At 31.3% G+C, this 27,409-nt stretch overlaps 5 protein-coding genes across 6 annotated transcripts; 3 read left to right on the forward strand and 2 right to left on the reverse strand.

The window, feature by feature from the left end:
• The first annotated feature begins 465 nt into the window (after positions 1–465).
• On the forward strand, positions 466–4,600 carry LOC107461522 (uncharacterized). Of its 2 annotated transcripts, none has more exons than XM_021129053.2 (6): positions 466–893; positions 992–1,066; positions 1,304–1,537; positions 1,758–1,860; positions 3,194–3,423; positions 4,103–4,600. In XM_021129053.2, the coding sequence occupies exons 1-6, from the start codon at positions 604–606 to the stop codon at positions 4,320–4,322; spliced, it is 1,152 nt and encodes a 383-aa protein (XP_020984712.1). In that variant the 5' UTR covers positions 466–603; the 3' UTR covers positions 4,323–4,600. The 2 variants fall into 2 exon arrangements, with proteins under 2 accessions (XP_020984712.1, XP_015935528.1); XM_016080042.3 differs by having other exon boundaries at positions 971–1,066; positions 4,103–4,598.
• A 717-nt stretch (positions 4,601–5,317) lies between these two features.
• LOC107461389 (coatomer subunit zeta-3) lies at positions 5,318–7,360 on the reverse strand. Its single transcript, XM_016079865.3, has 6 exons — positions 7,271–7,360; positions 6,724–6,883; positions 6,245–6,392; positions 6,085–6,162; positions 5,891–5,975; positions 5,318–5,633 (listed from the first exon to the last, which is right to left on the reverse strand). The coding sequence occupies exons 1-6, from the start codon at positions 7,280–7,282 to the stop codon at positions 5,574–5,576; spliced, it is 543 nt and encodes a 180-aa protein (XP_015935351.1). The 5' UTR covers positions 7,283–7,360; the 3' UTR covers positions 5,318–5,573.
• Positions 7,361–7,580: 220 nt separating this feature from the next.
• Positions 7,581–9,002, reverse strand: LOC107461420 (EPIDERMAL PATTERNING FACTOR-like protein 6). The gene is made up of 3 exons (XM_052252379.1): positions 8,549–9,002; positions 7,950–8,011; positions 7,581–7,886 (listed from the first exon to the last, which is right to left on the reverse strand). The coding sequence occupies exons 1-3, from the start codon at positions 8,649–8,651 to the stop codon at positions 7,680–7,682; spliced, it is 372 nt and encodes a 123-aa protein (XP_052108339.1). The 5' UTR covers positions 8,652–9,002; the 3' UTR covers positions 7,581–7,679.
• A 3,229-nt stretch (positions 9,003–12,231) lies between these two features.
• LOC107461326 (IQ domain-containing protein IQM5) lies at positions 12,232–14,054 on the forward strand. Its single transcript, XM_016079814.3, has 7 exons — positions 12,232–12,632; positions 12,710–12,854; positions 12,943–13,031; positions 13,112–13,199; positions 13,292–13,525; positions 13,613–13,714; positions 13,791–14,054. Exons 1-7 carry the CDS (start codon positions 12,232–12,234, stop codon positions 14,052–14,054), a joined length of 1,323 nt encoding a protein of 440 aa, XP_015935300.1.
• A 347-nt stretch (positions 14,055–14,401) lies between these two features.
• On the forward strand, positions 14,402–16,339 carry LOC107461327 (protein IQ-DOMAIN 6-like). Its single transcript, XM_021129054.2, has 4 exons — positions 14,402–14,703; positions 15,044–15,271; positions 15,371–15,484; positions 15,592–16,339. The coding sequence occupies exons 1-4, from the start codon at positions 14,608–14,610 to the stop codon at positions 16,150–16,152; spliced, it is 999 nt and encodes a 332-aa protein (XP_020984713.1). The 5' UTR covers positions 14,402–14,607; the 3' UTR covers positions 16,153–16,339.
• The last annotated feature ends 11,070 nt before the right edge of the window (positions 16,340–27,409 follow it).

Below are 27,409 nucleotides of genomic sequence, written 5' to 3' on the forward strand. Positions count from 1 at the left end.
AGGCCCCCCATGAGGACAGGCCCATGTTCTCAAGGACACTGTCCTGCGGCCGCGTGTGGGTCGCACAGGACACGTGTCCGGGTCGTTTGAAGGGCACGGAACCGGGTCGGTGGAGCTCGGGCCGGATCGACCCGTCGGTTCCTTGGGCCAGACCGTAACAGTAGGTGTCCAAATCTTTTAAGTAATCAAGTTTAACAAAGTTGTTAAAATTTAAAAATTACTCATGGGCCACACTCTCTCTCTTTTAATGATCGATTCTTCTTTTTTTACGAAAATTTGTGTACTCTCTAACAAAAATTTGTGTACGATAAAAAAAAATGCGAAAAATGTAATGTGTGTAAAGATAAAGATAAAAAAATATTTAAATGAAAAAGTTGGTAAAATAATAAATGAAAGAGTTACTCTTAAATTAAGATAATATATTAACTATTTACTCTGTTGTTTTACTTTACCAACTTCTTGCAAGAGAGAATCCAAATTCAAAATATAGACATACGTTTTGAGAAGACGAGGATTCTGTGATGAGCTCAAGATAGATGCAAAAGTGTTGATGACATGGATCAACTATAACAAGTTGCTGTTAACGTCTCTTATTCTGTGGAGATGGCAATTCAGAGAGGGTTCTCGAAATCGAAAGCGACGAAATCAGCGACATCCCCGATCCTGGTGCTAGCGGCAACAGTCACCGCCATTGCCATTATCTTCCTTATCTTCTCTCTCCTCTCCACCACTTCTTCAAACCCCAATTCTCCGCAACACCACCAACTCCGAAGGTACCTATATTGGGGCGACAGAATCGATTGCCCCGGAAAACACTGCGATTCCTGCGAGGGTTTGGGCCATCAGGAATCAAGCCTCCGCTGCGCTCTCGAAGAAGCCCTCTTCCTCCAAAGGTACTCTTTTTCTTTTCTGCAATCTTACTATTTACCTCTACCTAACTTGTGAGGTGTTGGATTTAATTGACGTGCAGAACCTTCGTTATGCCGTCTAGGATGTGCATCAACCCCATACACAACAAGAAAGGGATCCTTCACCATTCCGTTGCTAATGCTACTTCTGAGGAAATGTGAGTTCTTTTCTTTCTTCAATGTTGATGTGTTTTTCGTTACTCAATTCATGTGTCTGGATCTGTGAGGTGAACAAACATTGCTGCTTGTCATGGTTTTAAATTGTGCTTTCTTGTTGTATTGTGATTGCTATGGGAAGTTGGAGCTGATGCAGCTGCTCTTGCTATCATGATTCAGTTATAGAAACTGTTTGTAAATGCAAATTTACGTCTGCAATTTTGTGTTTGTGGCAATAGGTGGGCAGGTAGTTCTTGCGCCATGGACTCTTTGTATGATGTGGACAGGATGTCCGAGACTATTCCCGTGATTTTGGACAATTCAAAAGAGTGGTATCATGTTCTGGAAACGAGCATGAAGCTGGGAGCCAGGGGAGTTGCACATGTGCAGGGTGTTAGCCGTGTCGAGCTTAAACAGGATACTCACTATTCAGGTCTGTTGCTTATCAACAGAACCGCTAGCCCTCTTTCTTGGTAGGTCAGCCAACCTTGTTTGCTTATGACGTATGTTTAATATAGAATTTCATGAAAGTTTGATTATTGATTGTAAAATCATGGCTCGAGATTTATGTTATTAGACCATAGACATACAGGATTCCTCCTAATATTTGGCAGTTATATGTGAACATGATTATTACTTCTATCTAGTCATTATTCTTCTGAAAATTTCCAATTTTCTTGAGATGTGTTTCAGGTTTATGGAATGCAAGGATCGAAACAACCGTAGTGCTAAAATGTTGCCATACTCGTTTCTGCCATCAATGGCAGCACGTAAACTAAGAGATGCAGCAGAAAAGGTCCACCTGACACACAATCTTTTTAAAGCTTCTCTTTAAGTTTGGTAAACTTCTCGTGCTAGATATATTGATTTATTATATTTTATAAGATGTTTATTGCTTGAATAATACATTACTGTAATGGTAGTGCTTTATAATATACTTTAGAGTGTGCCTACAGTGTTCTATGGAGAGATTATAGGTGAGGGTTTAGGATTTAGGGTGAGTGAGTGAGAACTGTTGGTTTGTTTGTGAAAATTTTCAATGAAGCAAAGGGTTGGATGTTATTGTCTAGATTCTTCTATGTATCCATGCTTGAATATTTCATTTATGTGCTACTCAAGGATTTCGCAGCAGATTTTCCTTACGTTGATTTTTTATCCAAAAGAAATTTCATCGAGTGGAAAGAAATGAAGTGGGACGTGGGGAGAGGTAAGATATCCTCTGAAGCAGAAATGAAAAGGATTTAGGGTGAGTGAGTGAGAACTGTTGGTTTGTTTGTGAAAATTTTCAATGAAGCAAAGGGTTGGATGTTATTGTCTAGATTCTTCTATGTATCCATGCTTGAATATTTCATTTATGTGCTACTCAAGGATTTCGCAGCAGATTTTCCTTACGTTGATTTTTTATCCAAAAGAAATTTCATCGAGTGGAAAGAAATGAAGTGGGACGTGGGGAGAGGTAAGATATCCTCTGAAGCAGAAATGAAAAGAAAGGCTAGGAAAAGGTACTAAGCAAGAAGGCAACATTGATACCCAGAGTCTTCCCATAAAGGTAGTAGTGAATACTTTGAAACAGCCATTAGGAGAGCATAAACAAAGGAGCTGTTTGGGATGAACTACAAATTAGAGAGGGTAGAGATTATGGGTAGACTGATGTTCTGATTTCCTGATTCATAAAATTTCAGTGAAGGTAGAGCAATTTCCTGTTTCCTTTGCTTCTTTCCGAGGAAAATAAAATTATACCTAGTACAGACATGCCCTTTTGATATACAGAAATATGTGCCAAGGTCCTCTTGGAGACATCATCTTCTTTCCCAATCTTCCACATAGACATTATATTTTACTTTACAGGTTCCTGGTTAGAGTTTTCCTTGTAGATTAATTATACTGTGATCTATGTATGTTTGCAGTGATTGTCAGGACTTGTGATTCAGGCACTTATCTAAGATTTTGATTCATGGCTTGATTGATGAAATTTAATTATGCAGCTCATATACGAGTGCTATTCTGCAAATTTGAGAATTTTGTGATTATAGTTATAACATGCTGGCTGAGTTCACACTATAGCCTTACATTCAAAAAACTATGTCCAAGTTACACTGTTCAATTTCTGACCTGCTTACTGGTCACAGATCAAAGCACAACTTGGTGAATATGATGCCATACATGTTCGTCGTGGGGATAAAATAAAAACCAGGAAGGACAGATTTGGAGTAGCAAGGAGCCTGCATCCTCACCTTGATAGGGATACGCGAGCGGAGTTTATACTCTGCAGAATCGCAAAGTGGGTCCCTCCTGGAAGAACCTTATTTATTGCTTCAAATGAAAGGTCTCCTGGATTTTTTTCACCGCTTGCTGTCAGGTAACTGTTCTATTGTGCACCTGGGTTCCTAGAAAATTGAAACTTTTAAAGGTAGTATAGTATAGGAATCTATATGGCGGCTAGAATATTTATGTTCATCATCGGTTGAAGTTGATCTTTTCAATTTTCTGATGTTATAAATATTAAATACTTGTCACTCAAGGAACCATCAAAGGATGTGCATTACATACTGGACTTATGTGTGTCATTTATTCAGTTCCAGTAACGTGGGGTTATCAAATGGTGCAATAGCTGTATCATACTAGTCTCCATGGCTGTGAACTGAAGACTTCATCTGCATGCATGCCTGTGTTTGTGTGTGTCTTTCTTTGTGTGCATTCATCAAGACATGAGACTACTTTCTCTTAAGTTGGGCTATATCATATCCTGTATCTGCTTTCTATTGGTTCACCTACTGCGGTGAAAATGTTGTGTTCATATGCAGTTTGGACACCACTTAAGTCCACACCCTATGCAATGGATGAAGTGTGAGTCTACCCCATGACCTATAAGAACATATAACACAACTCTGTTGCGGTTGGTTCTTATATTTTACCCAGTCACGTTGATCATATAATTCATGGAACAATGACTTGTTAAAGGTTTTGTACCGCCATGTAGCTTTCAGCTGAGATTAAGTTCTATTGATGTTCATGATGATTCAAATCCAAATTTGCAGGTACAAAATGGCATATTCTTCAAACTACAGTCATCTCCTGGATCCCTTGATTGAGAACAATTACGAGTTATTCATGGTGGAGAGGCTTATCATGATGGGTGCGAAAACGTTCATCAGAACATTCAAAGAAGATGACATGGATCTTAGCCTCACCGATGATCCCAAAAAGAACACAAAAGTTTGGCAAATACCTGTCTACACAGCGGATGAACCATGCTGACACCTACATTCATACATAGTACACTACAATTTCTTTGTAATCCACATCAAGTAGAAACACTTGCATGATCCCAAATCTTTGGGAAAAAATGCTAAGGGACTAAGGGGAAATGTGAGCCTTCTTAGTTCATGTTGTAAATTTTGAGGTTAGTTGGAACTAAAATTAGATTCATTCTTTAAATGCATTATGCATGTATTTTTTTCGCTCCGAAGCTGACAAGGCCATCTCTTTTCTTTCTTTTTTGTTTTCACTATCGTTTTTTTTATGCGAGGTTTGAGCCGAAACTAGGATTCATATTTCATACATATAAATCATATTTAGCGAATCAGCCATTTATGGAATGTTTGGTTTTCTTTGTTAGAAAAGCTCAAATCATAATTTGGTAAATTCTCATCTCTTATAACTCTTATCAGAACATGTTATTTGCATATTTAAAATAGAAATCTTGAAGACATATTAAGAGAGAAAGAAACATATTCTAGCATTTCTCTTTGTTATTCCAATCTAGTATCTCTTTTTAATTTTCTTTTTGTAATTTGTTGGATGTCCAATTTTGAAGAGTAATGTTTGGTGTATTTATTTTATATAAGATAACTGAGTTGATCTATTTAATATTTATCATTGAACTGAATTTTAATGAGATTTAGTATGTTATCCAATAATAATGGATGAATTATTACAATGTTATATGCAAAATTAATAGAATAATCAGTTTTCATTCTTGAATGTCCAAAGAGCATCTGTATAATATGTTCCAAACAGAAAATCCAAGATTCAGTTATTAGTCACAATTTTGTAGTAATTGAACTTTCTTTTGGATTAAGTAAAAAGCTAAGATTTTCTAACATATAAAAAGGGTTAGTTGATACAAAAAAGTCGTCAAAGCCAAAAGATTTAATCGAAAGTTAAGGTAATGAAACTAAATGATATCCAAGAAGTTTGAATGAGGTTAGCTCAATTGGCATATGCGATAAATGATATAGGATTGAAGCGAATTGTGTAAGCGCAGTATAAGCTTTCCTCTTTCCACCTTAAAATTTTATTTAGGATAGATATAAATCATAGAGAGTCTTTGCTATATTAATGGAATTAGAAATATAGAATTAAAAAGGAAAAGAAAGAGAGTGAGAGAGGGTATAAGACTCTATATAAGCAGCCGATAAGATGCCCAGAAAAAAATCAGAAGACAATTTCTTTTTACGCCAAATATCGCTCAAAATGTAACAAAACTCACATCTCTGTATGAAAACATCATTTTAAAAGGGTTCTTGTCAAATGTTCTCTAGCTGTAGCCCATGCTTGAGTAAGTGTCTGCAATATCAGAAGTTCAATGTCAGAAGAAGACCGCAGTTATTTTTATCAGTCAAATGTCGAGACTAATTTATACACAACAAATTGTCCAAATATACCTTAGATAATATGTGATTAAGATTCTCAATAACAATTTGACTATTTGAGGAACAAATCCAACAACCTCGCGTCTATATGGCAATTCACATGTTTCTAATGTGCAAATTAAAACAATAAGCAACGTTACTGGCACAAAGTAACTGAGAATTTTGCATTACCTGCTCAGACAAGGGGGACTCTGCATCCAAGTTATGGGAGGTCACTTTTTCAGCAATTAATGGTCCATTTGTTTCAAGTATCATTCTTCAAAGCAGAAATTGTTTAGAGAAATAAATTAAAATTTTACGCAAATACCAAATAATAATAATAATAATAATAATAATAATAATAATAATAATAATAAATCACATACCCTCCATCAACAATCTCGTCAAGACATAAGAGAACGAGATCCAAATTTTCAAGTGCCTCTCTTTTGTCTACATTATTTCTGTAAACAGCACAAAATATTACGTTTGATGAGTAAAAGCAAATGCATAGTTATAACTAGCTAAAAAAAAGGACCTGAATACCTCAAGAGAAGCGTGATTGCATCAAAGAAACCCTGAAGAACTGATGATAAAATGATCTCATTCTCATCATCACTGCCGGTGATAAAGAAATGCAGGTCTTGTACAAATTTGTAAATAATGATATTGTTCTCAAGCAATGTTATCTCAGCTGCAGATTACACGAAACAATGCATTGGAGTATTGGTCATCAAAGAAGCATTACAAACATGAGAACCTATATGATATCAACCAACCTTTCTACCTAGTAAACAGAACACTTAATTATGCTTCCACTAAAATTTAGAGCATGCTAGGTTTCTAGCCATTGCAGACTCACTTCCCCCTTACATTCTCCCTATGGAAAATTTTGATATTTCTTAATTGCTAACATCGTAGAAAGAGTGATTAAATTTGAATACAAAGGAGTTCTAGTTTAAATGGCTAATACAAGCAGATACACAAAAACATAAGGAACCCTAGGAACATTGTGTTATTGTTACCTTCTGTTCGAGCATTGGTCTTAACGGTCTTACTGAACACAAACTTCTCAAAAGCAAGCTTTGCACTGTTTGTTGGCCAGTCATCTGAAAAATATTTGACTGCCACACGCTTTCCCTCGGAATCCAAAAGAAGAATATTCTTTATCGCCGGACACGAGACCTAAAGATCAAACCATATATGCAGATAATATCAATCACCAATAATTTCACAACATTATCCAGATTCACATTATTCAAGGCCATATATAGTCCATCAAACTTTATGATATAATAATTACTTGTCTAATAAGGCCTGCAGCATTGAATCAAATTTATTCCTTCTATGATCAAATTAACAAATCGTTTGGCAAAGATCAATACGAAAAAGACGACCTAATTGGATCAGAATTCTGAAATGAAAATCAGTTACGAAACTAAGAATCTGCGATTGGGAATATATTAGCATACAGATTCATCAGCTTTATAGAAATTCGAAAACAATCGATGATACATAAACAAGATGCAACAGTAATTATCAGCTGAAAACGATAGAGGAAGAGAGAATTACATGATGCGCCATTGAGGAGAAACGGAATGAATGAGAGTGTGTGGGGAATTTTGAGATCTAATAAGTGTGACACTGGGATTTCATTTACGCGGGGAACAAGGGCAATTTCGTAAATATATCGCAAACCTTGGCCTAATAATAATATTATTTCACCTTCCAAGTAGCCGATAATTTATGTTCAAACTGACCCCTCCAATAATACGTGACATTTTATTTTAACAAATTCACTCAATTATCTTTGCATAAATCTTCTACATTTAACATTTAATTTTAACAAATTAAGTCAAATGAAGTTGGTCACACATTGTGCATGTATTTTACATATGTGGTTGGTACAGAGAGAAAAAGCAAATAAAATTATACATTGAATTGGATATGATGATATGAACAAAATGAATTAATTAATTAATCATGGGCTATAGAAGAAGGGACCACACTTGCATCTCCAGCTCTCAGGCTCATAATTGGCGTAGTGAATGGCTAAATGGGTGCGCTTGCCGGTGCTGGGAACTTGAATGGCTTCACATGGTGTGCAACCATAGCACTTGTGCTCACAGCTTGGTGGACTTGACCCTATTTTCTTCACTGCTTTCCAATTTTCCAATGACTTCATCTTCTTTAAACAAAAACAATTTGGGTCAGAATAAGTAAAAGACAAAAATGTGCACAACACACGTACCTTTTCTGACTCTATAGTAGTATAGGGTGGTGGATACTTTGGTGCTGCTGACTCATTTGTACCTGATCATTAAGCATGGATAAAACACAATATCAGGATCAATGAGATGCTGTGAAAAATTCTTCAAATATATTGACAGATCACAATTTACTTAAGAACTATGAGGATGGTAAAAAAAACGGACATATAGATATACAAATTTCAAACTTTTGTTAAAACCTGTTTGAAAAAGTATTTCTTTTTTATTAAAATACAGTTGGATACAAAAGACATATATTAAAAAGTTGTCGTATCTAAAATGTATTAGACACAGTAACTAAATGGAAATAGCTAAAGAGAGGTAGAAAAGTTCTAAGAGAAGTAGGAGCTTAACACTAAATAGAAAATAAGTCCATCTTTCAAGGTGCATGTTATGTTTTACTTAAGCTAATGGAAACTTTCACTTCTCCAACAATTGATCATATAAGAAGACTATATTTGATTTATGAACCAAAATTTAAAGCGAATTCAATTTTGAGGGGATAGAATAATAATTGATTTTGGGAGCTATAGCATGCAAGCAAAAAAGATGCTAAAAATGGTATATAGGGTAAAGAAACCTGGATGGGACATGGCATGATCTGGAGAAAAAGGCCTCTTAGCTACAGAAACCCAACTCACTGATTGGAGAACAATCAGAAAGCACAAGAATCTTCCCTTCATTCCAGCTTCTTTTTGGGTCAAAATCACAAATTATGAATGTGATGATGATATCTAAATCCTCCCTTTCAGTAGAATAGGCAAGGCATGATGATTGCTACAGCATATATATAGAAGAAGGAAGAGAAGAACTGCTATCAAAGCATGTAATGCTTGCAATTCCCAAAATAATCTTCACAAATCACAACCTTTGGAGTGTATATATATATATAGAGAGAGAGAGAGAGAGATTTTGCTTCACAATGCAAGCAAGTGATGCACTGCTAGTTAAGGAGGCTAGCTTTCTGGGTCAGTGATTTTCACTGTCTTTCTTTTTTCTGCCTCTAATGGTAGCTTCGATTGCTTACCTTTCTATACAAGCCAAAGCTGTCTCTGAAGAAAGAAAAAAAGGGTCTAAAAAGAGAGTAGTACTACATATGGTGGTCCACAAGTCCAGAATAACAGCACCCTTTTTAGGCCTTGAACACCCTGCAAAGGCACCCTAATCATAATTATATATCTGATATATCATATGATATTGCAGTTTAAAAATAATAACAATAATAGCTTTGACACCTAGAATGCAGAGCTTTTGTCTTCTACTGATGCTTTCTTTGATGGCCCCATTCCTCATACTAAGAAAGAAAGAAAGAAAGATATATACAGTATCATGAATGCCACAGTGCTACTTAATTATATGAAGTGGAAAGAAGGTACCACAGCCTTTGAGACATTCAAATCTTGCACCAGAAAAATATATGTTTATACATTACACATAATAATAGTATTTAATGAAGTTAGTTAAGGTTTTCTTTTACTGTGTTCACTTTAATTGTGGTGTAGTAGTACTAGAGTCAACTTTTCTACTGGGTGGTTGTTGAGAGAACAGATGATCTGAGCCATTGAATGAAGAAACAGATTATGTAGTAGTCTCATCTGCTACTAAGACTAAAGCTCTTTTTAGGAATTAGAAAAAGTATCTACTCTACTAATTAATAGAGTGTGGCCAATTCAGCATTTGTGTAAGAACTTATTAATTAATTAATATCATATTATATTGCAGCATTTGAATTTTGATTTTTATCAAGACTTATTAAGTTGTTGATCACATTATTCTTTGGTGATCACATTTGGGTTCACATCAAAATGCCAACAATTTTGCCAGGGATCTTGCAATGCACGTAACATCATCAGTTAATTTCAAACATTCCATCCAAATTGTATTATGGCCACAAAGACAATGTAATGGCCATTTTGGTTCATCATCATCACAATCATAACTATTTCCAGCATGCAGGGGGTCATTCTTGTGGCCACCTACAATTTTCAAAAGCCACATGCATGTCTTAGTGATACACATACTTTATAATACATTGTCACGCGTTATGGGATACATCTGCTTCATGGAAAAAAAATTAAATTAGTTAGAAGTAATAATAAATAAAAATGATCAGCGAGTCAAAAATAGAAAATTAGTTTAAATATAAGATAAATAAATAAAAATATTAATCATCTAACATTTCTAGCATTATATATACCAAAAAAAATCATTTGCGGCTTTAATAAAATCACAAGATGGTTAAAGGCACAGAGAGTGTGTTTCATCCCATTACTTGTGAATAGTAATTTAGTATTGTTTAGTGAGTAAGAACCATTGATTTTAAAGTCATCCTATGAAATTGTCTGTGGTTATGTGATAGTGCATAGCATACATATATGGTAATAAGACAAAATAACAATTGGAGTCATGGAGTGAACAAGAAAGAAAAAATAAAAGTAGTACAAAAGCTTAGAAGACAAGACAAATACATATACATACAAATATATATAGGTTTAGTGTTAGTATGTGTTTTTGAAGATGGAAAAAATAAGGGGAAATTTGACATGTGTTTCATGATTGCTAGATTCCTTGTTGGGATTAATTGCGTGCCTCAACTACGTACGGCTTCAAGCTTCTGTTTCACACATTTGATCGTACTCTTTAGGAGCTTCATTTCTTGTGTGCTACCACCAAAGGGTTGTAAAGGTAATAAATCATATCCTCCTTTTACCTTCTCTTTCATTTATATTATATTAAAGAGAAAGTTGATAAAGTGATAAAGTAATATATTAATTATTTTTAATTTTGTAATTTTTATAAATATATACTTTATTATTTTAATTTAAGAATAATTAATTACACACATTATTTTACCAGTTTTTTTATTTTAGAGAATCTTAATCCATAAAAAAATATGGAGAATTATCTTCCGAAAATAATAATATTACTCTCGTTTTTTATAATGTCACTCTACATATGATATTTTTTATTATATTTTTCAAGAATTAAAAAAAAAGTGACAACATTAAAAGAGAAGTAGCAACATCCATTTTTTATTTTTTATTAATTAACAATAACTAATTTTTTATTATAAAATTATTTTTTAACTATTATGATTTATGAAGAAAAGTTAGAATTTAAGATTAAAAAATTTTTAAAAAGTTAATATTGGCTGAAAAAAATTAACTTCCTAGTTGAATTCATATAGAAAATAACAAAAATATTATATGCATATTAAAAATTAACTATAAAATTAGTTATCATGTATTTATGTGTATATATATATATATATGTGTATATGTGTTGATTCAATGGACATGCAAACCGAATAATCTATAGGTAAAAAAAATATTTGGACTTTGGACCGCATTATTACGTGATTACATCTAATATACAATAATTTAGGAGTTAACAAATTATTTATTTAAAATATTTCTGGATTTAATCTTAGAAATAACTTAGGAGTTAATAAATAATTTATAAAGTATAATTTTTTACCATCTAAGTTAACAAATTAGTTATTAAAATCAAATTCTAGTTAATTAGGTTTTTAGTAATAAAATTTGGATAATGAAACCATTTAAGAAATTTTTTGTCTTGGGCCAAGCGTTTCTTCTAAACTTGAGGCCTGCAAATTGTAGAGTTGTAGTGATGCCAGCAATGTATTTTCCTACATTTTTTATGGTCTTAACGTATTATTTTTCTTGTACTATTCCCATTGGACAATTGTTTTCCGTACGGTTAGAAATTGTAACGATAATATTTTTTCCCTTGAAAGAAGAAAAAAACCTTTCGTAAAATGTAAATCCAAAAGAAAATCCCGAATATGAATGCAAATATCCCATACTGTTTTATATAAATTAACACTGTATCTAGTATATTTTATATTGATTCAGTGAGAAATTTAATTGATTCTTTTTTATTATAATCAGATTACATCATAACCTATAAATAATCAGTGATTGTTAATCACCAATATAAATACATGAAGCTTACCTAGTGTGTCTTCAAACTTGTGCAGTATATACTACTATTTGAGAAGTGCCATTGCATGCAATGATGACTATGGTTTTTCTAAGGGTATCAATACATATTTTTGACTAAACAAAATTGCATAATGCACATCATCATCTCATGTAATATAATAGAAATTGATAATTGAGAGTCGTCATATGATAATTTATTTAACGACTCTCAACTATCAATTTTACATTAATTATCATTGTTCTTTGTTGACTCTTAATGTTGTGCAAGGTCAGTTTGCTGCAAAGATTCACGTAAATAATGTACCTGAGAGGAAGTTGGCGTGCTAATAATCATTGGGGTTCATCGGTTTCTAAGAGTAGAATCCACAGCAAGAGGGATAGAAAGTTGAATGCTCTAGTATCAAAGCAAGATCTTCATCAATCTTCAAGCTCGTTACCAAGGAGAAGGAAGTTACAATATCTGAAGCTACCACCTACATTGTTCACGTTCCAATTTCTTGAATCCGTCATGAAATTGCAAGTGAAAGACGTGTGCAAGAAGCAACAACACCACCCCATTGATTTGTTACCGAAACCAGAAGCATGGTTATTGTCTTTTGAAGTTCTTCACGTGGCTGCAGTGAAGCTCCAGAAAGTTTACAGGAGTTACAGGACAAGAAGAAATCTCGCAGACTGCGCAATTGTCTGCGAGGAGCTTTGGTTTGTTCATCAATCTCCTATGTCTATGGCTATGCTTGTTTTTCGAATTCAGCGAATGTTGGAGGTTCTGTTTTCAGGTGGAAGGCTTCTGAATTTGCCGATAAAACAGAATCAGCTATATCAAAATGGAGAAGAGCCAGAGCCATGGCTGATGAGATGGGAAAAGAGTTTTCCAAAGATTATAAGGCGCAGAATTTGGCTCTAAGTCACTGGCTTGAAGCTGTAAGATTAGTGTTTAATTTCTATATATATAAATACATGGTTACTTGCAATGCAAGCAAAGTCACTAATTTCCTTTCATATTTTTCAGATTGATCCACGTCATCGTTACGGCCACAACTTGCACTTTTATTACAACATCTGGTTTTGGAGCAAGAGTTCCCAACCCTTTTTTTACTGGTAATAATTAATTAAATCTCGATTCTTATATATGATAATTAAATTTGGCTCCCATAATCATAATGATTTCAAAATTGAAGGCTGGATGTTGGAGATGGCAAGGAAGTTAACCTTGAAATATGCTTAAGAAAGAACTTGCAAAGGCAACGAATTACTTACCTTGGACCTGTAAGTTGTCATGATAAATCATTGGGAATATTAATATTATATTCCTTATGGAATTATAATTAAGGGTTTGATGATGATGATTTAATTTGTAGGAGGAGAGGGAAGCATATGAGGTGATGATTGTGGAAGGAGGAAAACTGGTTTATAAGCAAAGCCAGAAACCTGTTCACACCACTGATGGGTCTAAGTGGATTTTTGTTCTTAGTCCATCAAGAATTTTGTATGTTGGTCAGAAAAAGAAAGGAGAATTCCAACATTCTAGTTTTCTAGCTGGAGCTGTTACCACTTCTTCTGGAAGATTAGTTGCCCATAATGGACTCATTGATGTATGAATTATGTATGATTCATGTTTTATACATACTTATATTACATAAATTAATTAATTGATATCCGATCACATGTTATATATTCAGGCTATTTGGCCCTACAGTGGTCATTACCGTCCAACAGCAAAGAATTTCTTGGAATTCTTACATTTCTTGGAAGCTCACCATGTTGATTTGACTAATGTCAAGGTGTGATTCTAAAATATTAATTAATTCGCGACTATTCACGTAAAGTTATCTGATTTGATATATTTATTACATGCAGAAATATCCGGTAGACGACGATGTGCCAAGTGAAGTGGGATCAAGTGAGTCACCAACAAATGAAAACTCAGCAATAATACAAGCAAGCAAGTGGAGCACTGGAGTTGGTCCAAGAATTGGTTGCATGACAGAGTACCCTAAAGAGCTGCAAGTGATGGCACTTGAGCACCTTGGAAGATTTGTTGGCATGGCACCCATTGCATCTCCAAGACCTACTCTCAAACTCCACCTCTCCCCTAAACTTGTCTATATGGGAATAGAATGATAAATTTTTTTTTTTTATCTCCCTAGTCATAGTTAGAATTTAGATGGACCTTATTATTTTTCATTCTACTTTTAGGGTTGGACAATTTGATCATTAATACATTCAACTTTAGTATCATTATTATCACTAAATTAAGTTTACTTTATTTAATAAAAAAAAAGGAATTTTGATCATATAAATATCTCTTTTTGGGCTTTATTTTCACTGGGCTTTTTTGGTTGGGCCAGGCCCATAAAAAGTTTGAAATTATAGATACATATGGTTACCGTTGAGATTTGATTTTGCATTTTCAATTCTTCTTCCACACATTTCAAATTTCAAAACTTGCTTGGCTCTCTCTCACTACTGATCAAGTGAGTAAACCTAATTTTGCTCTGTTTGGTTGTTCTGTCCTGTATTTCATTTCTTTTCTGTTACTCAGGAGAAGGTTAGCTCTGATAACAAGAGTAAGAAGAAGTGGAAGATATGGAAGAACTCTCCGGAATTGAAGAAGGGTGCTACTGCTGTTGCTGATGCTTCTCACAAATCTGATTCTTCTTCCTTCACTTCTGCCATGGCTGCACTTGTTCGAGCTCCACCCAAAGATTTCAAGCTCATCAAGCATGAATGGGCTGCCATACGCATTCAGGCAGTCTTTCGAGCTTTTTTGGTAACTATCAAATCTCAACCTTTTAACTACTATGAAATGTGCTCTAGATCTCATGTAAAAATTCTCAATTTTCAATTTTCAATGTTAGTTTAGGAATAAAAGAGCTTAATTTTAGCATGTTACCCTATGAAGTTTTATACTTTATTATCTAATAGATCCAAATTTAAGTGATGGTGCTTTTGTTTCTAGGGGGTATATGATTTAGAATTTAGAATTTAGAATTTAGAATCAAGCCTTGTGTAAACATTTGAAAATTTGGGGTTTTTCAGAATGATCTTGTATACTATCCATGTGAGGCTTGGCTAGTGACTACATCTTTATGCTCATACCTTAATTTCAGGCTAGGAGAGCTTTGAGAGCCTTGAGGGCAGTGGTAAGGTTGCAAGCTATATTTCGAGGCCGGTTAGTTCGAAAGCAAGCGGTTGTTACTCTAAGGTGCATGCAGGCTCTTGTTAGAGTTCAGGCACGCGTAAGGGCAAGGAAAGTGAGGAACTCTCCAGAAGGGAAGGCAGTGCAGAAATTGTTGGATGAACATCGCAGCCTTGCTGATCCAGTTAAGCAGGCTGAGGTATAATCAATGTGTTCTATGCTCTTCACAATTTACTTCAAGATTATGTGACATTATGTAATGAGATGCTAACATATTTTGCCATGTTAATGTAACCAGCAAGGATGGTGTGACATTCCTGGGACTGCAGATGAAGTTAAAGCAAAGCTGAGAATGAGGCAGGAAGGAGCCATCAAAAGGGATAGAGCAATGGCATACTCTCTCTCCACACAGGTATATATATGGATCAAATCAAATATTGTTACCTTAAATTGTGCAACATAAAACTATTGTATAGCCAAATCTATGTGCTTCAATTAACATGGCTTTGGTTGTTATAGCATTCAAGAGGGTGTGCTAGTCCAAACTCAAGAGCCTCTAAGGCAGAGGCAATGACTCATTTCAAGCATCAGAACCTAGACAATAAGAGCTTAGGAAGCAGCTTGTTAGAACACTGGATGGCATCAAAGCCATGGGAGAGTCCAATGTCCAAGAAAAGTGATGATCACATTGTTCAATCAAGAAGGAATGGTGTGACAACCAGGATCTCAGTGAAATCTCTTCCAACAAGTCATTCGACTCCATCGTCTTCGGCGATAAGCTCTGATTGCATGTATGATGATAGCCCTGCATCAACATGCACATCAGAGGAAAGAGATGTTGTTCATAAGCCTAGCTACATGAATTTGACAAAATCAACCAAGGCAAAATTGAAGGCTTGCAGGAGTTCTTCACAGAATTCAAAGGATTCTTGTGTGTCTCATAGCACAACACTTGTGAATGGAGATGCTAGTAACAGTGCTGTTTCTGATCCATCAGTTAACTTGTGGAATGGTCTTTGTTCAACACCTCTAAGGGCAAGTTATCAAAGAAGATATGGTAGGAGCCTAGGAGGTAGATAATATCTCCAATTTCAATGTATCCAACAGCTTGTTGGTGACAAATGATAGTTAATTTAATGGTTTTGCAGTGTAGATAGATATAACAAATGCTTTTGTGTGAGAATGGAAGCATCAAACTGGTACACTATCTGTATTGCGTTTCAATATATATTTATACATACATAGAGGGGGTCTCATATGGTTTGTACATTCAGCTTCAATTGTTTTCAAGTTATGGTTTCTCTGCTTGTTTCTTGATCCTTCTTGATTCATTTATTGTGCTGATTTCAATTCAGAATTTACATTTACATTTACATTAGTAACTAAAGATGGGGCCAGAAAGTAGCACAATACTTGTATATAAACCTATGTTTTCTTATAACTTTTGGCCCAAACAGTTTTGAGGTTTCAAACCGAAAAAACAGAACATGTTATTGACTATTATTGCCATACCATGCTTTTGAAATGATTGATAGCAAGCTAGCTAGCCTTCAATCCAAACATTAATCAGCACTGGTAATTAGTGGTAACTACTATTCTAATTTCTAACAGGCATTTATTATCCATCTGCTTTTACTTTAGAGAATAATTAATCAAGGCAGTACTATCATTAACATCTTCAATTCAATGTATCATATTTCACAAGTACTTATTGGAAAATGGTAATTAGTACATACCCTTTATTTTTTGTTATTTTCACAAAAGAAATGCAATGGTTATTATAATATGCAATGGCTTTGTGACACCTATGATTCACTATTTCATGACAAAGTTGACAACTTTTCTTAAGAAATAATAGCAATCCATCATTGTTGATTGTATCTTTGGGCCTAAAACAAAATTATGCTCCTTCTGCCGCCTCAATGCCTCAATTCTTCAACTCTCTCTTCCCAACTTTACTTGTCCATTTTCTAAGTTCAACCCAAAACTGCTTTGCATTATATTATATCAACACCGTAAAAACTCAGGTGCAGTCAACTTCACGTGAAATTGATAGTTGAGAACCGTTAGATGAAAATTTAGTCAAATTAATTAGTCAAATCATCTAACAGCTCTTAGTTATCAACTTCACGTAAAGTTGACTGCACCTAAGTTTTCACTATATCAACATAATACAAACAACAACAAAAGAATCTTATCCCATAATAAAGTAAGATCAGCTACTAAGTGAATTAAACAATGTTATTATATCTTATCCTATAACATATTTACACTAAAATTGTTTGCACATAAATTTATTTTAACCACCTCATATATAGTTTTATTTATTTCTATCTGATATACTATTTGTTCAGATGTTATATTAATCTTTTTCTCACACGTCTAAATCTAAACCATCTGAGACTAAATTTATCATCTTTTCAATAATAAGTATTATTCCAACCTTCACTTATATATCCTATTTTCAGCACTTGAATATCAACAAAATATATGAAAAAAAAGAAGACATCAATCAACAATCATTCATAAAATGAACAAGCTTTATTAGACATCTCTTATCTCCATTTAAGCAACACAAGAAGAATAGTTTAATACAAGAAATCACGTGGTCCATTTCAAATAATTAATAATCAATAATAGAGTGTGTGTGCGTATATATATATTTAGATATATAGATATATAATAATGATGCAACGAACGTATAGTATGGTCCATAGTAGCAGTGGTTCGCATGCTTTAGCCGACAGGACCACCTATGATTTGTGCATAGCTTAATTAACTGTTAAAGTATATACCAAACAAAAAAAAAAATCGATACACACAAATATATGTATGTTAAGAAAAACATTTTCCGTTTCAAATAAAGCCACGAACATTTATTATTGCTGATGATAAGGCTTTAAACAGAATCTCTAGTACGTACGTGTTCATCAACTTTGACTTCTCTTTACTACTGCATGGCCTACGTAAACGTACGTACCCATCACTGTATCAAAATATTTTCTACCATTTTGCAAAGTATTTAATCATCAAACCAGCTATTTATATAAAAATATAAAATATATATTAAAATTAAGAGTAAAAAATCATTTTTTCTCAACGTTTGGGATAATTTTTATTTGTGTTTCTAAGATTTAAATCGTCTTATTTTTATCCCTAACGTTTATAAAAGTGATTCAATATTATCTTGCCGTCAATTATACTAACAAATCTGATTGTATTTTTTAATTATTCTCACTTGAATGTATTCATTCTCAATAAGATCTCACTTAATTGGATATGTTCGATTTTAATATTGTACCCACTATTGTGTTTATGTTCAATTATGTCCTAAAAAGGTGAATTATGTAAATGTTGTAGGGATTAGTTTCAACTTTTAATGAGCTATTTTTCGGAGTGGATTATCGGTTCTGTCCCAAATATTTATGTTTTAACTTCAAGAAGAGATTTTCAAAACTCAACTAAAGTTCATGATGTGTAATTGACAGCAGGATATCATTAAATTACTTTTACCAATGTTAGGGATACAAATAAGACAATTTAAATGTTAAAAACACAAATAGAACTTACTCTAAATATTAGAGACAAAAACGATACTTTACTATAAAATTAAATTTACAATACATGTATTTATTATATACAAATATATAAACATTGATTTTCAATCTGTATTTAACGTTTTTTATTGTCAAATGTATTTCAAAAATTTAAAATATATATATAAAAAATATTTAAAAAAAGTTAATATTTAATATTTATTAATTACTATTATAATTAACGAATATTAAATAAAATAAATTACTGTTTTCTTGGTCTTTCTAGTATTAGCGTGTATGTATTTGGTTGGCAATAATAATTAGACGATTATTCTCACGTGAGATTAAGCGCTAACAAAGGCAAGAAATCAGGATGTGCCACCAAAAGTTATAAAAAAAAAATTGAATGATTCTGATTATGAAAGGAAGGAAATTAATTAAAGAAAATTAAATAAAAAAAAAAGAAAAGTTGTGAGATGCTGCTTTCAACTTTCTTCAATTTGGAGTAAGTATGCAAACTTCCTTTCATGGGGGGTTGCCATGAATAGAAGGAAGACTGAAGTGGGGGCAGTGGGGGCTTATAGAAAGTGTTATTAATTTTTTTCTTAGATATCCCTTTTTCTGTGGGGTAATTGCACTCTTGTTTCTTTGCTTTATACAGACCCTAAGCTCCATTTTCCTTTTCTTTCTCAGTATCTACATTCCCCATACTTATAATATAAGATAATAATATATAATAATGTGTCCCATTAGTTTAGTTATTATTATTATGATCATATTTGATATGCATGTCACTTCCAATTATTGATTGACTTGGAAGCGTGAATAGCAATGGAAAAACAGATTGAGCAATTTCTTGTCCTTAACTTAGAATTCTTTATCTTTTTCTTTACTCTCTTCCTAGTGCATCTATGTAGAGTATGCATGAATATTATTTTACTTTCTATGTGAACCTATCTTAGGTTGAACATGAATTCTTCTTTAATTTGTTTCCATGGCATTATATATATTATTTTGGTTATATGAATTGAAGTCTACTTATTATTAATTATTAGACTTTGACTAATTTTTGTCTCCCAATACTATGAGAAATTTTAAATGACTAAGTCTTTAGTTAATATTTAGCTTTATAAATGTTAAATATTTCTTACCTCTTGAATTAATTTTTAGAGTAAATTAGGACTATTTAATTTTTAATACTAATATTAAGTATATGTTATCCATAAATGTGTTGATTATATAAGTAGATACTAGATAGAGTTTCCTTCAAGCCTATGAGGCATCAAATAATTAATTCAAAAATGTTTCGCAACCAAAATAAATTAGTCAAAAACAGTTAAATATTTATCTTATTTAACTTTCATTAATTGTCTTCATAATTAATGGATGTTAAATAAGATAAATTTTGATTTTTTTTTTCTAACATTACCGTAATTAATTAATAGGGAGTACTAGATAAACAATGACCATCTTGAACAATATGAACAACCATCAATTAAATAAAAATACAATACATCTTAATTTAATACTACTAATTAAATTTAAGATTAATTTACTCTTTTAATCCTATTAATTCACATTGTTCACACATTGTTCAAAAATATTGTTGATTACTTATACTTTTCCTTAATTTATAGGCACATATATAGTTTGTGTCCATATTGGTTAGTTAAGCTCTTAATAACTGATCTCTCATTAAGTATACCATTAATTAAACACAACACTTAATTATATTAGGTTCTCCTTTATCATTGACCATAGTAGCATATGTGATTTGAAGATAAGTTTAGGTGAGGGAGATATAACCATTTTTACTTTATTTAGGGTTTCGTTGCATATCAAGGGATGATGCATATTGATATCTTTCCTCTTAAAAAAAATAAAAAAAATAAAATAAAATTCCCTAGCTAGCTTCTCATAGTAGAGGGGGAAAAAATGAAAAAAGAAGAGGAGAAAAACAAGCATTTGACTGAAAATGACACATACCAATGTGGGAATCAATAGAGGACAAAGAATTACATAGCATTCTTTTTCTCATGTACTTGTTTTTGATATCTCATTAAGTTGTGGAAAAAAACAAAAGAATCTGACAACAAGAGTCCTTTGATGGCTCAACAAATAAAGCAAAAGATGCCAGCAGAATTAAATGTTGCATGTGCATTTATTAATTAGGAATCTTGTTTTTAACTATCTGTTTCTTCCATCATAAGCATGCCAAGCTCCAACTTTTTCTCCCACAAGCAACAAATTTCAGCATGAAACTGCCACAATCCCTCTTCCATTCTTTCACCGCAATAAAGATCTTTGTTTTTATCCCTATTACTATTTCATCATCATATTCTTAAGGTCCACATCCAGATTCTAATTAGGATTATTATTCCAAACCCAATAATAAATTCATTGCTTTTTCCCACTGATGAAAAGACTAGTCTCTTGTACTACTCTTCTCTTTAATTTAAACCGGATCAACTTGTAATTAATTAGATTTTGCTCCACAATTATAGAATGGTCAAACTGAATCATTATGCAACTTTAGTACCAAACAAATCATACAAACTAAGGTAGGTAGTATTACCATATATGTTCATATTATCATTATTCATTGACATTATTTCATTTTAGAATTTAATTCTGATATACCGTAAAACAGTTTTATACGTGTATTCAATCATGTAATGTCACGTAGCATGAACGATTATATAAAATGTTTTACACTTATTCTAATTCCTCGAAATTTTATGTAGCATGCATATTATGTAACTTAATAATAACTTTGTTGAGATGCACAATGAAAAACAACAAAAGATAAAGAAAAAAAAATCTAAATGCATCCATAATTACTGTTATAAGATTCTTGAATTCATTGAAATAATATAAATGAGATGGAAATGATGAGATAATTGAAGGAAGCAGGCATGAATAGATAAGGTAGGCAATAATTAAGAATAGTACAGTACTACTTTACATGGAATCTATAACAGGATGAAAACGCATTCTTTTGGTCCATTCTTGTAATCAAATGAAAATTTGAATTGAAATGAAGTGTTAGGGGCACACAAATTAAAGTGGCCGGCAAATAGATTCTTCATGTTGTCCCCAGCATTGGCCATAACCCTCTTTCCAGTGGTACCAATTGCTGGAACACGGTTAATCAATTTTGCTTTATATGGTTTTTATGGTAGACCCAAATCCCAAGGACTAAAAAAGCAAATAAATTTAAAGAAACGTGTTCATAATTAGCGTTTCATTCAACAATTATATATATAAAAAAGATTAGGATAAAGTATTAAATTAGTTTCCTAAGTTTAGATTTAATTTTATTTTAGTTTCTAAAATTTAAAGTATTTTATTTGAATCTTAAAAGGTTTCATTTAATTTTAATATAATCCTACGATGAGTTTAATATTAAATACTACCAGAATGTTTTACATGACAGCAGTGCAATGATAAAGCAATTTGGAAAAGATATACAAATTTGAGAAGTACAAAATTAATCGCAGATGCATCTCCGTAAACCACTAGTCTTAGTTTAAGCACATAAAAAATATCGTCGGGAATTCGCTTTTTGCAAAAAAAATCGTCAGTGACAACAAAGACAATGCCATCGACACCTCCATTAAAAAAACTCCCCTCAACAACTGAAGAGGTTAGTTATGAGTTTTCCGATTTAAAAATTGAGCTTTGTTAATTATTTAATTTTGATTTTATGGCAGGACTATATTGAAACTAAACGAATTTTTTTTTTAGATTTAAATAAGACATTTTAAATCTTAAAGAGTAAAATAGAATTAGACCCAAATGTAATGGATCAATTTAATATTTTATCCAAAAAATATTAACAGTACACTAAAACTAGTTACTATATGTTAATATATAAAAATATATGTAATTTAACTCATTTTAAATGTGTATTTTATATTTTAATATATATTTTATATTAATATACTAATAAATAATTTTAATAGTTAATTTTAATTTTCATCTAATATAGTTGATTATATATTTTATTACTACTCTATGTTTGTTTTGCTGGAAGATGTTATAAGATTCAACATATATAGATAGACTTGTATCTGTTATATAACTATTAATAACTCGGATATAATTCTATTTAACAGTTGAAATTTATGGGATAATAAATAGTTTTATAACATATATATTATTAAAATTTTTTAAAAAAACAAACTTACGGATAAATATACTTCAAGTGCAAAAGAAAGTTTTGCATGAAGAATCCTATTAGTATATATAATCATTTTTGTATTTTTAAAAGTTAAAAAGAAAAAAGAAAAAAAAGTATTTAAGACTAGATCAATGATATTGATGATAATTATAGGGGATCTCACCTAATATAAGGGACTGAGCAAAATCTTACAACCTTATTCCGTCCATATTACTCAACATCAACTCTAATGAGATTATGAGACCACCTATTTCTTGTTTTTCTATTTTTTATTTTATTTATTTATTTGAAAAAGAAAGACATATATATCAAGTAGAACTGGAAGTGAGTCAAGCCAGTTTGAATTTGACTCGTTAATAGTTTGATAAATTAAATTCATGAGCTAGTGAGTCAATTTTAAACTTGAAATTGAGTTCATAAATTAAATGAGTCGACTCAGCTCATTATTAACTTATAAGCTGTCTTAATTATATATATGTATATATTAATGCACATATNAGATTAATCTTTTTAAATATTTTTTAAAATATTTAAGTTATAATTTATTGATATAAAATTATAGATTATGTTGTTCCTATTATTTGAGTCAACTCGTGAGCTCGAACCAGCTCGTGAGTTTTCAATGAGCCGAACTTGAGCTTAAGAAAAAGACTCAATTGTTAATGAGGTGAACTGTGAGCCAAGTTTATGAACCGAACTTGAACTTAATCTAACTCGACTCAACTCAACTCATTTCTAATCCTAATAGCAAGTCCTAACATGTTTTTCTTGTTTTGGATGCTGAGATTCTAGCTCAGCAATGTTGAAATAATTTGTAAAAGATAGAGAAATGAGATTTAAAAATTCTTGTGAGATGTGGACACTAGCATTTTTATTGGTTCTTTCTCTTTCTCCTTTTCTCCTTTTATTTTTTCCTTTTTAGTTTGTATTAGAAGAGTGGATCCATAAACACCTTTTGGAGTTCATCATATATATCACTACTCCTTCAAAACGAAATAATGAATAATGTTCTACTTATTATGTTTTTGTTTGTGTCAAAAAACGATGAATCATGCCTTGCTTGGAAAAATATATAATTTCATCAAGCCCTTGACTTCTAAGGACGCACGTAATAAATTTCTTTGCATGGGAAACAATATTCTTCCTGTTACCATTTGCCAATACCGTTACGCTATCCTATTATTTTATGCAAAATATTTAACAATAAAAAAATAATTAATAAAAGATAGTCAAAATTTATTTTATTTAAAATTTATTAATTTTAGTTAGAATTAATAAATACTAAATAAAATAATTTTAGATTTTTTTTTTTGCCACGGTTTTAGGCTGATTTTGACTGAAACATTTGTAGTACCTAAATCCTATTAGTTAAAGTGCAACGGTTAATAATGGCATGTGTAGGACACGCACATTGTCATTATAATTTATAAATATAAGATATCATTCTTTTTTGAATCAGCTTCTTTTGAAATTAAATTAAGACCTACTCAATTTTAATATAATATGAAATCTATCGAATTCAATTTTTTATTTTGCAAGTTAGTCCTAAATTAGTAAAATATTCATTTTGGCCTTTAATTTCTTCATCAAGACCAGGTGAATGTGCTTCATATTTTGAGTAATTTCAAGTGTAATTTATACTATGGACTAAAAAATCTAAAACCTACTTAATTAATGAAAATATTGAAAATTTGAAATTAATAATGTTTTTTTTTTTAAATGACAGCTCAAAATTGAAGTTTGAGTGAAACATTACACCGAATTCAATGTTTCTTCTTGTCCAAGATATATATGACCCCCGGAATGAAGATGATAGTAAATTTGGAATGGTAGTACACACTAAGAACGAATAAGAATGATTAATCATCATTAGTAAAAGACTTATTATTCACCTAAATGGTGAAGCATGTTATAAGGTTTGAATACCAATTGAAATCGTTTGTTTCCCATTAAGAAATATAAAAAAGAATGAAGCCACACCACAACAACCACACATTGAACAATTAAAATTAAACCAGGTTTTGAAATTTTCATTTGTATTATTTACCACCATTATTGCCAATAATTACAATTCACTACTGTTAATTAAAAATGTACAACAATAATGAAATATAATTAAATAAAATATTTGATAATAAATAAATTAAATATTTAATTATCAAAAAATATAATTATCTGGTCTACCTGAACTTTATCCGAGATATAGCTCAGAATTATTTTAAAGTACTGAAAAAAAAAAGGTCTTTTTTATTGTAGAATATTCTACAATTTAAATCGAGTACTTATTGAAACAGACGAATAAATTAACTATTTGACTAATTCAAATTGGTTATAACTCGTTTATAATTATCATAAATAAAATAACCATACTATAGGTTATTAGTTATTTATTTAATTTTGTATAATTTTAACGGATGGATCAAATAATAAATAGTTTTTTATTTAATTTTGTATAATTTTAATGCAGCATGATAAAGGAACAGGTAAATAGTAATTTATGAAATATTCTCTTAGCCAATTAGTTTGTGAAATTTCTCAGCTGCTTTTCTATGTTCCATGAAATTATTATTACCACTTTATTTTTCTCTATCTAGAGCAAAAATATTTGTCACTACTTTAACACAAGGTTAAGATCATTGTCTATCCTTTTTAATTAATTGTTAGTTTTGATGCGTTCATCATTATCACAACAGGACCACTACTTATTATATAAGATGTAACTACTTTTTTAATTATATTTATTTAAAAACTTTGATAAATTAGCCTGCTCCATTATTTAAGATTCGTGGAAATGAAAAGCTCTTATATTTCCCTAAAAGGAACAAGTTCACATTTAAGTAATCCAGCAAATCACCACCTTTGACCGCATTTGATGGCAAATTTTCTAAAGTTTAAATACGTACCAATCTTTTCAACAAATCCCGGTTGATTACTTTGAAAAACGAAAACAGCTTTTGGATCAGTACTAGCTACTAGCTACCTTCTTTTTATCATCTTTTTATTATAGTTAAAAATAATCATTTGAAAAGTTTTCAAGTATACAGGTACACCGATGTTTCAGTAATTTTTCACTATTAATCTTAATTATATATACTTTTTATAATTAAGATCAACGGTTAAAAATCACTAAAATATCAATATATCAGTACACTTAAAAATTTTCCTAATCATTTTAGTATATGAAAATATTTTTGAACCTCAATAATTGTTAAATTATAAAAACTTTTCTTCATAATACATTTATTGATAAATATTGAACAAAAAATCTATGAAGATTAATTATTTGACAATTAAAAATAAATACTCGTATTTTCTTATATTATTATCACTATCGTATAAAACTTTTTTAGTCATAAAGGTTAAAACAAAATTCAATTTTGAACAACATATATTATATATATATTATAGATGGATAGCCCCTTGGCCACCCTTGTCTTCTATACTTAATTAATGTATATATCTCCTTTAATAATGTAAACACTTTTCACATAAAATCATTCAGAACCTTACGAATGCATGCAAGCAATATATATCCAATAATAAAAACAGACTTTTCTTATGTATAGTCTTAATTTATTAAGTAAAATATTTTCTATTTAGGAGAAGAAAATGAAAAAGAACAATCAACCTTGAATGATGACCCTTGAAACGTTTATTTACTTATTAATGATGTCTATAGAGTACATTACAGCTGTAATATTATTGAAGCTTCAATTTAATTGATTAATGATCCATAATGGAAGAGGATTATGTTAATCATTCACCTCTTGGAAATACAGTCCTGTCCTCTATCATTAACCCCTCTTCTCATCGCCTTTTTCTTTCTTAATTACCACTCTCAATAAGGACAAAACTGAAAAGCTAAAATATTTGCAAATATTTTTTGTTAATTACTTATATAAAAATATTTTACAAAAAAATTTAGAAAATATATTATAAAATTATTTAATCTGTAATAAAAATTTTCGTATCAGTTGACTCATTCAAAAATTAAGATTATTCTAACTAATTAATTATTATGATTAAAATACATAATTTAGTTAAATTATATCAAATTATCTGACAATTTTTTATAAGCCGTTAATTATTTATAGTGTTGTTGTTACTAATAAATGTAACTTTTTTTTTTATAATTGTTACAGTAAGATCTCGACTCCAATAAAAAAAAAAAATTTAGTACGAGTAACAATAAAAAAAGTAGCAACAAAAACATACATAACACATATTTTTTATTAATTTTTTTATTTTTACTTACCTTAACTTATCATACACATTAAAATATCAAATATTAACTACACAATAATCTCTTCGACATTACTATCAAGATCACTGTAAATTAAAATTTTTATCATTCTTTACACATAAAAAACACTCTTATTCATTTCTACCATACTAATAAATGTAACTTATTCATATTTTTTTAATCACCAAGTAACACTTATGCATTCAATAGAAGAAAAAATATAGATCACATGCATATACAACACTAGAAGAAATATTTTTCTAACCCTAACAAATTAATTAACAATACATAGGTATTTCATCCATGAGCACAAAAATTACCTAAGTTTGAACATGTGTGATAGGAAGATGTAAGGGCATATAAGAGAAGAGAATG

The sequence above is a fragment of the Arachis duranensis genome, chromosome 8 (genome assembly GCF_000817695.3).
Source record: "Arachis duranensis cultivar V14167 chromosome 8, aradu.V14167.gnm2.J7QH, whole genome shotgun sequence".
NCBI lineage: Eukaryota > Viridiplantae > Streptophyta > Magnoliopsida > Fabales > Fabaceae > Arachis > Arachis duranensis.